This window comes from Parasteatoda tepidariorum, chromosome 5 (genome assembly GCF_043381705.1).
Source record: "Parasteatoda tepidariorum isolate YZ-2023 chromosome 5, CAS_Ptep_4.0, whole genome shotgun sequence".
Taxonomy (NCBI): Eukaryota; Metazoa; Arthropoda; class Arachnida; order Araneae; family Theridiidae; genus Parasteatoda; species Parasteatoda tepidariorum.
In genome coordinates this window covers 41204594-41217850 of record NC_092208.1, presented here as the reverse complement: position 1 = coordinate 41217850, position 13257 = coordinate 41204594, and the positions used below count along the sequence as shown (strand labels likewise).

General features: G+C 32.4%; 1 protein-coding gene across 1 annotated transcript in view; it reads left to right on the top strand.

Annotated features, from left to right (window-relative positions):
- Nucleotides 1-7812, top strand: part of LOC107445421 (leukocyte elastase inhibitor) — a 19285-nt gene extending 11473 nt beyond the window's left edge. Inside the window, exon 2 of the mRNA XM_016059806.4 lies at nucleotides 6286-7812. Within this exon, the coding sequence (XP_015915292.2) occupies nucleotides 6293-7588 (1296 nt within the window). The 5' untranslated portion in view covers nucleotides 6286-6292 and the 3' untranslated portion in view covers nucleotides 7589-7812. The remainder of the gene's footprint in view (nucleotides 1-6285) is intronic.
- The last annotated feature ends 5445 nt before the right edge of the window (nucleotides 7813-13257 follow it).

The window sequence follows — 13257 nt, the reverse complement described above, 5'->3', positions numbered from 1 at the left end:
ACATGAAAAGTTGCGCTCCTTGGTTATATGTTAGGGAAAATCTTGCAAAGTAAAATCCGTAAAATGTCTTAATTTAGGGAAAGAGGGAAATCTTAGTAGTTGCTATTGGTTTATGAAATAGATCGAATGTTTCCCACACAGAGCAAAAGGAAATATATCCTGCTTTTAATTAAATGCATACTTGAGCCAAAAATAGATTTAAGAACAGGATGTGGCTTTTAAAAGTGTGAGAAAGTATTTCGATTAGAATAATTAATTAGGATGAAGTTTTATAACAAGGAAACTAACATAAAAAGATTAATTGAAGCTTTTTATGTTGCATCCCCCTTCGCCAAAATTGTTTAATTAGAATCCAAAAATTTAGAAATTATCCATTTGCAAAATCTTCCCTATGGTAGAAGTACAAAAAAAATAACCAAATTTTTAATGGTAACAATATATAAAAGTAATATAAATTATAAAACTTTTACATATGTTCTCATTGTAAAAATTTTAACACAATCAAAAATCTGTAGTAGCATTATCAGCAATTTTAAGATTTTCATTTTCAAAAAATTTTTTTTACTTAACAGTTTTTTCAGTTTTATAAGTATTTTGTTTAAAGATCACATTACAGTTTTTTCACTATAAGAAGTATTCTTCATAATAACACAATTTAAGTTAACTCTTCAATCATGATAAAAAATTATAAAAATTTTTTAAAAATGTGTAAGTTAAAATGTAAGTAACACATAATACAAAAAACACTTTATCAGGAAAAATTTTAAACTGAAATTAGATTTGAGTCTTGTTTACCTTGTTTGAAAACAAAATGAAATAAAAATGACACAGTGGTTGTTACTCTGAAGTCCAAAACTTCAGTATTGACTTCATTTTATCTATTATTTACCTTACATATTTATCACTTTAATAGCTAAATATCCGAAAAAAATTTCTTTTTTTTTTCTTTATGTCCAAAATTTGCCTTCTGTAACATTTTTTTCTTTTCTTTTTCTCTCTTATTCTTCTATCTACTTTCTTTATATTTATTTATTTATACTTTTCTTTCTTGGTATTTTTATTGCAATTATTAACCCGGATTTCGGGAAATATGTAAAGACAAATTGCTTTTATAATCAGAAAAGGTGATCAGTCTTCTCAGATTTTGCATTACAACCTGTTTAACACAATCGCTAATTGAAATCTAAAACAAAGCTTTCAAATTTAATATGGTATTAAGGCAAATCAGTTTTTAATTTTTGACTGATCTAGCTATTTTCCTTATTTTTAATCTGAAGTGCAAGTTTGGTTAATTTGCAATTTATTATTTTTTTTTCATTTATATCTTTCTTCTTTCTTTTTGGACATAATTTTTTTTTTCAAAAATTTTAGCTCGGATATTTTTTAAAGTAATTTTTGTGCAGAGATCTTAATTGGTTATTTAATTTGTCACAGTTGTGTGTTAGGAAATTCAAATATTTTATTCTATTTTAAACGTTTTAAGTGTATTTGGTTAATAAATTTTTCAATTTGTGTTTGATCATTTTCCCATCTGTATGCTGGAATTAAAGTTCAGAAATAAAGAAACGATTTGTTTATGGAAATTACTGAGCTAGAACAGAGCTATGAACTAATTACCAATGTTGGACTAAAGCATTAATCTCAGGCCTCACATTTCAATGCAAATTCTAAAAACAAGTATTTTATTTATTTTTTAAACTATTTGTATGAGTTCTAACATTTCTTGATTTAATTTTTGCCACACCGAAATTGCATTCAAATATTAAAATTTAATTTCAATAATTATTGCAGTTGCAGTACGAAGAGAATAAAATTTAAATGGCATTTTCATCTTAACCCTAATCACTATAGTAAAACAGAAATATAAATTCTACTAACCAAAAAATCATAGAAAGTGTAACACATAAAACAATAAATATGAAATTAATTTCCCGAAACACTTTTCAATCAAATAAATCAATTAACTGAAAATAAAAATTTAAAGAAATAAAAATTTCAACAGTAAATACTATCAATGTTTAAAAAATAATTTTTTCAATTGAAACGTCAAGTGTGAGAAAAAATTATAATTATAATCTATAATTTTTGTTTATTTACAAGAGTGATTTCTTTTTTTAATCAATAAAAATTCAAGAAATTGTTTTATGAGAACTGTAAAAAAAATTAAAATAAGGGATACAGGAAAAAGTTCGAATTAGACCAAGAAGATATTTTGAAAACTGCAACATCAGAGATGAAAGTGCGTTGAAATTCCGTAAAGGCAATTCCAAAGCCAAAGACGCGAGCTGCTAGGGAAAAAATTTGTTTCTTCGTTAAGATGAATCATAAATTAACCACTGAATGGAGAAATTGAAGCTTATTTTTCTTTGAGTTCTGAGTAGGTGGGAGGGAATGTCGGACATCTAAGGAGACCATCGTAAACCATTCCGGGGTGTGAAAACAATTATTCATCGACGATAAAATGCAGAGCAGCACTGGGAAACTTTCCGTAAGTCACTTGTAAAGGAAAAGGATGGGATTTCAATAAAAACATTTTAATTATCAAGAGTTCGATGCAGTTTTTCTTTTTAGTCCAAGGAAAGAAATTGAAGCTCAGCTTTCTAGTAGTCTCAGGAACGTAGACAAAATATGCAGCATAGACATATGGAAAACCGATGATCGTTTAGTTCCACTGTGCGTAGGTATCATTTATAATAAGCAAAAAGTTTGATGATTGAAGAGTTTATTTTTTGTTGAAGAAGAATTTGACTGCTTATTTACCAACTGTTCATTTGAATAAATGATTTGAAGTTATTCCACATTTCTTGATGTACCCTCTTCCGAAGTTGATTTATTTAATTTCAAATGAGATATTAAATATCTTTAATGTACCGTACGTACCCGTACCCCGTTCCCGACCGTTTAATCCTGGCGACTTATAACGTCGTTGCCGAGTGGAAGGATTAAAGCAGGTCTTAGGTCGGGAAGGAGGGTACAAAATTTATTTATTACTTATTAGACAATGCAGTCATGAGAAAGTGTAAAAGTGTACACGAAAAGTTGTGCTCCTTGGTTATATATTAGGGAAAATCTTGCAAAGTAAAATCCGTAAAATGTCTTAATTTAGGGAAAGAGGGAAATCTTAGTAGTTGCTANTAAGGAGAGAGAGAGAGAGAAAGAGATTGATTGATTGATATTTATGTAGTATATATTAAGTGCTTTTTTTTTCTTTCGAAAAATTGTTAATTTGGCGAGATTTTTATACCTTTAGAAAAATTATTTACGTCAATAAATAACACTGGAAAAAAAAATTCTGTTGTATGAGATTTTCTAAGAAATCTTAGATATTTTCGTATCGCTGATTTCAAAATCGGTTTCTCTCTCCAAGCTACAGTTTTTTTTTCGAATTGCATTTTTTGTCTATTTGTTTACAAAATGCACAAGCTTGAAAACGTTATATAAAACAGGGGGTCGCATAAATGTTGCGACAAACTTCTAAAGGAGTTAGGGCTCATCGTTAGGATTAGAATTACATCGAAAACTCATACACGAAAATGTCGTCTTACGCTTCTAGGGGAGTTTCCCTATGATGAACAGTTTCTCCGTGTACTTCTGAACAGGTCATAATAGGGAACTGCCCCCAGCGGCGTAAAACTACATTTCTGGGCATGGGTTACAATACAATTTTAATCCTGATGATGTGCCCTAACTCCCCCTGTCCCTGTAGACCCCGTGTTTTATATAACGGTTTCAAACTTGTAAAAATATACTAAAAATGTCATTAAAAGCAAACTTTAGGAGAAAAATTAATTTCAGATTTGAACTTCTCACTCGGGCCAGGGTATTTTTTTTAACGCACTGTACAGATAAATAGCAGTTTTAAGGTTAACATTTATTTAGCTAATAAAAAATATAAACATATAAACATTCTTGCATTTCAATATGCATTATTAATAAATTCCTTTAACTTCTCCTGCAATGAGTAATTCCTTGAATATTTTTAAAACATTTTCTCTGTAGTTTTGATACCTTTTTTTCTCTAGTTCTTTTTGGCATTGTACGATATAAACATTAATCATGTCATCACTCATCATATAATTAAGGAAGATTGACATGATTTAAAAATATTGCTTTAGCATAATTAAGTTTCATTATGAGTAATAAAAATAAAGTTGATTGTTATTACCATACGTTGCGAGTCTTGTTCTCTTTTAAAAAAATTAACATACAATTACTAAAAGCTTATGTTGAATCAATGCAATAAATTGTATTTTCAAATTATTGGTACTACTTATCCTTTTATTATAAGTGTTTTGTATTACCTTTGTTATAAGTATTTGTATATAGACGAACATTACATATTAAATACTACAATTGATTCTACAATAGATATTATATAGTACTAGCATTACAAAAATATAATTTTTTATTATTCCATTTTACAAGTTCAAATGATTTATGTAAATGCACGTAGCATAAAGATTCAAAAATATAATTAAACTTTTATAATTTCTTTAGATTATAATTACGGTAAACATTTCATTTCTTCTTTATAACACTAAAAATCTTATCTATACAAATTGAGTGTCTCAAAATTTATTGGCTATAACTGCATAAGGTAAGTTCGAGCAAAAGTTGATCCGAAATCATGAAAAAAGAAGAAAAAAAACTCATTTATTAGTTACAGAAAACTGAAAGGCAGTTTTTATTACTTCATTTTTGATAGATGTTTTTAAATTAAGGGTGGTAAACTCGGTGCATTTTGTTTTTGTATGAGGTAGGCTTAAAAATGATTGCGACGCCATTGGGATTGCAGGTATTAAAAATATACCAAAAGAGCGTAAACTTTTTTTCAGTTCGAATATCTGATATAAACGAGACTAAACTAAAAAAATTTTGAGCTCTGTAACTATATTTCAATCTTGTTTCAGGAGGATCTCTAAGTGGAGTAAATCTATTAAACTATAAATACATATTTTCGTAACCGACAAAAAAATACAATGTTGTGAATAATTTATATCATTATATTTATACAGTTGATGTAATAAGTTGAGCGGGAGTTTAATTTCTTTGTGTTGCGCTTCCGAAAAAACAATGAAATAAAAAAATCTAATCAATAAGGAAATCCTTTCGAAAACCGGAAAAACAGAAGAAGAATAGCAAATCCACTGTTTGTACTTCCGAAATCAACAAATATGTGTGTTAGGTTGTAGATAAAACAAGTACAACTTACACTGGGAAGCGCGCGTTGACCATTGCATTTGTACTTAATTTCTCTTGATTCTTTTTGTTACTTACAAAAATTTCAGTAGTATATAGTTAGGAAATAATGTAAGACGCAGTGATCATAATCAGAATTTCAGGAGTATATATTATTTTATTTCCATTTTAAATGCATTACTTTTACGCAGTTGAAATAACTTTTGTCGAGTTTTTGAAGTTTAATGTGCATTTCTCAAAAAACATTTTAAAAATTAAAATAAAATTACTTTGTAATAAATAAAAATAACAGTTTACTAAATTAAATTATTATGTTTTTAGAAACAAATCAAATTTTCTGCCAAAATAATTAGCGAACTTATCACTCTTAATTTAATTTTAAAAATAAAAGTTGTTTAGATATTTAAAAATAAGTGTATAAACTTTTATTATATTTGTCAAAATGATAGAAAAAAAATCTATGATCGAATTCTTGGAATCATTTTTGATCAAATTCTGGCGAAACATTTTTGAGGTCAATCGCACCAAAAATAGGATTAAAAGTATCAAAATAAATTTAATTAGCAAAATAAAAGATAAACCAGATAAATTCAGATAAAACAAGAGGGAGTAAAAGGCAATTATTACGCCGGTTTTTAGTGTCAGCTGACAGTTAAAGTTGTTTTGATTAAGATGCTTTTAATTCCAATTTTCTTGTAACTGACCCTTATCTTGTTAGATTGTTACATTATTTTACCTTCTTTTAAATTTTAATTATAGACGATTTAGGTGTTTATTTATTTACTTTTACTTCATTTTTGCTAAAACTTCTAGAAATATATATCATGGGGTGAAAATAACGGACTCTATATATTATTTCTCTTGTTATCTATCTCTTTTTTTTCAACAAGTATGAAACTCACAATGATGATAAGTTGATTTTTTTTATCCACGTATAGCATAGCACACTGTTAATTTCGAATCAAATTATAAATTCTCAAGTACCACGGGAATGAAATTTTTTTTGCCGATTTTTATTACTCTTACTAAATTACTTGTTACAATGTAATATAGAAAATAAAAAATAATTATTTTTATTTTTTTCAGGTCAAAAATGGCTTATCAACTTTTCACCATTCTTCTAGTTTCTAGTATATTGGCACTTATTGGAGCACAATGCATCACATCCAATGATATTATAGTCAATGAAACAAGCATTGGAATTACAGTTCGTAATCTCATCGAAGGTAGTACGCGATTTAGTATGGACCTACTACGAACTCTGAACGAAGAACAGAGGCATAATAAGGATGCCAATGGTGTTTTTTTCAGTCCCTATAGCATTTGGTCTGCGCTACTTATTACATACATGGGTGCAAGAGGAGCGACAGAGCAAGAGATGAAAAATGTTTTAGGCCTCAGCGACAGCGACAAAGCAACCGTATGGGAAGCTTTCCGCAATATCAGAAATAACAATTTTTACAAATCGGACAGTTTTCTTCAGGATTTGTTTGAACCAGCGCTTGCAAGTTATCAATCGGCCAACAGAATTTATTTTCAAGAAGGTACTACTTTCAAAGATTGTATGAGAGAGCTGTTGGCTGATGATATTGCCTTTCTTGACTTCGCGAATAGAGCTGAAGAAGCTAGAAATACTATCAACAGCTACGTGGAACAGGAAACTAATAATAGAATAAAATATTTAATACCGCCGAACGGAATTAGTGCTTTGACAAGAATGGTAGTTGCTAATGCTGTGTATTTCAAAGAAACTTGGCAAAACCAATTCGACCCTCAAAAAACATCACGTAGGAGATTTACTACTCCTTATAGAAAAGATATCTTCGTAAATATGATGAAAACCAGAGGAAAGTTCTTGTACGGTAGAAGCGAAGAACTACAGTGCTATGCTTTAGAACTGCCTTATACTGGAAATACCCTAAGCATGATTATTCTTTTACCGAGGAACCGTTATAGCGGGGTGGATATCTTAGCCAACAATCTCACACCTCAACGATTAAGAAATCTTATAAATGATATGTATCCTCGAGAAGTATTCGTTCAACTTCCAAAATTTAAAACCGAAAATTCTTTTGAGCTTTCATCAGTTCTTGATAAAATGGGTCTGAGAAGTCTGTTTGATACACGAAAAGTAGACCTTTCTGGTTTCACTGGTCAGAGAGAATTCTCAGTTGATGCTGTCATCCACAAATCCTTTATCGATGTCAACGAAGAAGGTACAGAAGCTGCTGGTGCTACTGCAATTGTAAGTTCTCGAAGTGCAAAGGAACTCGAAATTGCAGCATTTGTTGCAGATTATCCTTTTGTATACTTGATTATGGACAACCTATCAAACACCATTCTTTTTCTTGGAACTGTTCGTAAGCCACCGGAAATTGAAAGTAGCTAGTTTAGAAGCTATTTTTTTTAACAAACTATTATTAAACTGTGATTAAAAATAATGTACAATTATTGTTTGTAGGAAACCTCAAGTCACTATCATTAGTTAAATGACATCAGTATTATTAATCATCTGACGTTATAGAAGGCAGCTTCATCATTTTTTTGAATGTACAACTTTGCTTGAAGAAGTTAAAATTTTTTGTTCAATAAAAAGAAAGTAACTTTTCAAAAGTGTTTATTTTCTTGCTTTTATTTTTTTTATTCGAGTGCAAATGAAGTTTTTAATATCTGAAAGACACTGTTTCATACTGCAGATAGTTTCGTAATTCAGTAAATTCACATCACAGATAAAGAAAGTTATTTCTTATTAAAATGTTTCACCCATATTTTAAAGTATAAAAATATGAAAATCAAAAAAACTATTTCACACTTTGGCGAACAGTTAAATTGACGAAATGTTACTAAGCTGATTATCAGGTATTAACAAAATATTGGTTATAGCAGGATGACAAATCTAATGAGCATTACAACTCACTTCATCTTGGATATTTTTAAACTAATGCTTTTAAGAGCTCTATGTACCATACCAAAATGGCGACTCCGATGAAAAGGACGTCTCTTTTTTTTTCCTAAAATTTTTTAGTACGGATCCATTATTCTAGAACTGCTTTGAATAAGCCATTATTACAAAATCTATGCCGGGATAGCCTGGTCGGTAGGGCGCTGGGTCCATGTCCGAGAGTTCGTGGGTTCGAACCCAACCGGCTGAAGACTCCCCGTGTAGTTGGTGACTGATGCACGTTAAAATTCTGTCGAGTCGCAAAGTCCTTCATGCTCTAATAACAAATCAAGACCTCTGGGGGTACTGGATTGGAGATCGATCGTTCTCTGATTCAGGTCAAAATTACGATCTGTGGATGAATGAATGGATGTATGAATGAATCCGCCTTATAAACAGGTGTGACGTATGATGTGGCAGAAGTCGAATTCTTGGCCATAGATGGCGCCACTGAAAAACAAGAATCGCACACTCTGCCATAAATTTGCTCGGTTTCACCAAGCAGGCTTGCCCGTGTGGCAAGTGGCATTAGTACCAACCAACCAACAAAATCTATTTATATGAAAGTAGTCAAAAAATGAGAATTATTAAATCTCTGAAAAATATATTGCTTGCAATTACCTTTAAAAAAAGCAATAGAGTAGTATATTTATGTTTTTTCTTTTTCAGAAAATATTGTACCCATATTTCTAACATTAAACCAGTTTCTAATGAATTACGAAGTGGCAAAAAATTCTGAAATAATTTGCCAACTGGCCACTTTTATGTTAGTAGAATATAGGCTTTTGACTGCACGTGTTTAGGACAAACCAATTACTTAAATAATTTATTTTAAGAAGCATCTATCTTACTTTAATCACATATGGGTATTTTCGAAAAAAATATGGCAGTTATAATTTGATAAGAAACCAGTTTCATATGGATCCCGCCTTGCAAAACAATGATATACTTATGTTTTAGTAAATCTGTTTTTGTAAAATTTAGCGTTGCAAAATATTATGAAAATTTCGAAATGCTCATAATTTTGCGCATTGTGGACTAAAGATTTGTTAAAAAAAAAATATTTCAAAGAGCAAAAATTAAAAAAAAAAAAAAAAAAAAAAAANACAAACAAATTGCCCACTTTTACGGTGGGCTTTGAGACATTTTTAAAAAATGTCAATAAATATTTCTGGGCGTATACGCGTATTTTCAGAAAATATTACATGCATATTTTATTACGAAATCAGTTTCAAATTAATCACATGTTGGTAAAAAAGTGTTTTAAAAAAAACGCAAAGCGCGCACCTTTTCTTAAGCAATATAGAGAGTGATTATAAAATCATGAAACAAACTTCGAGAGGGGACTAGAGCTTACTAAAACAATTATGGTATAGGAATGCATTAGCGAAAGTGACGCGTTTAAGCACAATAAAACGACACATTAACTAAAACATACTTAACGACGATATTTTTATACTTACCGACCTCATACTTAATGATTCCGTGCAAAAAATGTCGAAATTGTTGAAGGAAATTGCATCCACTAATGGCCATGCATGCTTGGCAACGTGATTGACTGACTTTGTCAGTTATAATTGGATCTGTTTGAAACAGGTGGTGTTTAAGATTTTAAGTCATTAACGTATGTATATTTGACAGAAGCGCCACCTTTAATTTTCTTTAGATTTAATTGTTTTAAAATTTCACTTTAGGTTGCGTGGCAACCTGAGATAGTTTTTTGTTGTTGTTCTTTTTTGTTGTAATTTAGAATTATAATTTTTAGAATCTGTTTTTAATGCTAAATTATTAGTTATTAAAAGATTAAAGTTTTATATTTGTTGTCATTCATCTGCAGAACTTGTAGTTCATTTGATTGATTTTATTTAAAAGGCGTCCGCATTATTTATTTTAACTTATTAGCGACATTTTATGGCTTCCGCGACAGGACAATTGGTACGTTACTTCTGATTTGAAAAATGTTTTTAGCATCAAAAGGATTTAAAAAGGAAGATCTTATTATTGTTGCCCAAGAAATTGGCGAAGTATTACCTCAAAAAGCTACTGTAGCGGATCTGAAAGCGATCATTTTGAAAAGTAAAGAATATTTAGCTGATCCAGATTTTGTAACAAGTGTATTGGTAGCTACTGTCAATGATCGACGACAAAAGGAGGAATATGAAGAAAAAGAGAGACAAAGAGAATATGAAGAAAAAGAGANATTACATGCATATTTTATTACGAAATCAGTTTCAAATTAATCACATGTTGGTAAAAAAGTGTTTAAAAAAAACGCAAAGCGCGCGCCTTTTGTTAAGCACTATAGAGAGTGATTATAAAATCATGAAACAAACTTCGAGAGGGGACTAGGGCTTACTAGAACAATTATTGTATTGGAATGTATAAGAGGAAGTGACGCCTTTAGGCACAATAAAACGACACATTAACTAAAACATACTTAACGACGATATTTTTATACTTACCGACCTCATACTTAATGATTCCGTGCAAAAAATGTCGAAATTGTTGAAGGAAATTGCATCCACTAACGGCCATGCTTGCTTGGCAACGTGATTGACTGACTTTGTCAGTTATAATTGGATCTTTTTGAAACAGGTGGTACCGGAATTGCTCCATGGAGTTTAGATTGGCGTTTTCAATCAAATGTGATTTCAGCATGATGGTGTGCCAACCCATTTCAGTATAGAAGCAATTATCTGGATGTTACTTTTGGGCTACTTGGGGTGGGCCAGTCCGATGGCCACCCACCACGATAGCTTTATAGAGTCTCGATTTTTTACTATAGGGATGCTTGAAGGCCCTCATTTTCAAGAATCCATTGAAAAACTCGTCATTTGACTTTCCTGTGCTGCTGCACGCATTCGTCAAAATCCTGGCGTATTTGAATCTGTTCGCCAGTCACTCCACCAATACTGTTAAGGTGGTAAGGTGAGTGAGGTGCCCCAGATTCGAATCCCAGCGATGACTGGTTGTTACTCTCTCTGCCTCTGACTCGCTCCGACCACAGTGCTAACGCAAAATATCCTCAGTGGTTAACGGATCATGGGTTGGAATTCTCTTACCATCTGGATAACCATGGAAGGTTTTCGTGGTTTTAGTTCCCATGTAACAAAAAAACAAGAATTAGTTCCGTCAAGAAATGTCCTCCACGAAGGCTAGTTTGTCCCGATGAAGGATCCAGCAGTTCCCTGTCTTCTGGTTTTGGTTCAAAATTACTACCAAGGATTTAAGACCAAGGAGTTGAGCATTGATAGTCGTAAATGCAAAATTGGGTACATGTTTTGAGTATGAGAATTTATAAAAAAATATAGAAAACATTTCTATGAAAAAGACATTTAGCGACGACGTCGTAAATATATATTTTTTTCTTTCATGCATTATTTTTTTGTACTTGTGCCTCAACGCTTCACTTCCACCCACATTGTTTGTTTTAGTGGGCACTAACATGCCTCAAAGTTTTGTCCCTTGATTTCAGTACCACCCTGTAAATACTTTGTATTCCGCCTGTTTCCGATTAAATGAGTTTTCTTTAATGTTTGAGTTTTTTTGATGTCATCCCCTCTGCAGAGGATCAAAATTGTGATGATATGTCTTCGGATCATCCTCAGGGACCTTTCCCAGACCGTCGCCAATAGCCCATTGTGTAGCTCGAGTGCGACGTAAATGAACTGCAACTTCATTTTGAATCACGAGTAACGAAAAAACCGCGTCACGCATATCAGAATATGATTGGTTAAAAATATTTTCCAGCTTAAAACTCACCAGTAAATTTCTCAATTTTTCACTACGGTGATCAGAAGTATGCGAACCGCATTCAATCAGAATGGTCCTATTCGTTCATTTTTACTTGCAGCGGGAACTATCCTACTTTGATGACTCTCCTTATGAGTCATCAGAAGTTTCAGAGTGAAAGAGAGAGGGTGGTTTAAATGGACACAGATACGAGGAGGAAAAGGGGTCAAGCGGTCAAGGGCGAAAAATATTCTCGGGGAAAAAAATTTACACGCCAAATTTTCTTTCTGTCTCGATTACGATTGCAAGTTCGTGAATTGCATGCAGTGTGAATAGTTCCTCAAGTTGGGGACGTCACATTCTCGATGCGTGGCTTTAAGGCATCATTCTCATTTAACTGAAAAATATGCTGACGCGAATTCGTAGATAAGTAAACTGAATCAGAGTTTTTTGAGAGTAAATATATTCCTTCTGCTAATTTTTGCTGGAAAAAGTTGTTGCATGCGGAAAAAATCTCACTGCCGTCCTGCAGTGGAATGATCGTTAAGACACGGTTCCCTACTGATCACCAAAGTCAAGCATCACTGGCTGCGGTCAGTGTGCGGGTGGGTGACCACTTGGATTAGTCTGCGTAGGGACAGAGGGTGTTCGGTATTGGTCCTTGTTAAACTGTTCTACCGTAAAGTGCTCGACTTCACGTGCAGTTCGCCGGGCTACCGAAGATGGAATGCCATCCCCTCTGCAGAGGATCAAAATTGTGATGGCATGTCTTCGGATCATCCTTAAGGTCTGGTTTCTTAGGACAAGCGCCTTATCTGGGCGTCAGCGGGACGTCAACGTCACGCTGACGCCAACAAAATACTGGTTTGTTAGCTCAAGGCCTGGTTTCTTAGAACTAGCGCCTTATCTGTGCGACAGCGGAAAGTTGACGTAGATCTGACGCCAAAAAAATACTTTTTTGTTAGCTAAGCATGAGCAGTCGGTCCAACGCAGACATTATCTCTCATTGCGCATGCGTTAATAACGTAAACAAATATTTANAGGATCAAAATTGTGATGGCATGTCTTCAGATCATCCTTAGGGATGCTTCCCAGACACTCGCCAATAGCCCATTGCGCAGCTCTAGTGCGACGTGAATGAAGTGCCACAACTGCAACAACAAATCTCACAGCAACTAATTGTCCGCCTGTGAGTGTTTTTGAACTACATGCTCGTTCATGCGCATTTATGCGTGATTTCATTGCATGCGAATCTCATGATCCAAGAAAATTATGGATCATTCTTACTGTAGGCAATTCGCACATCAAGGTGATTTACGTATGCTCATGCTGTTTATCTAAAAGACATTTACACTGGATTGAAAAAAAATCCGGAGTGCAAATTA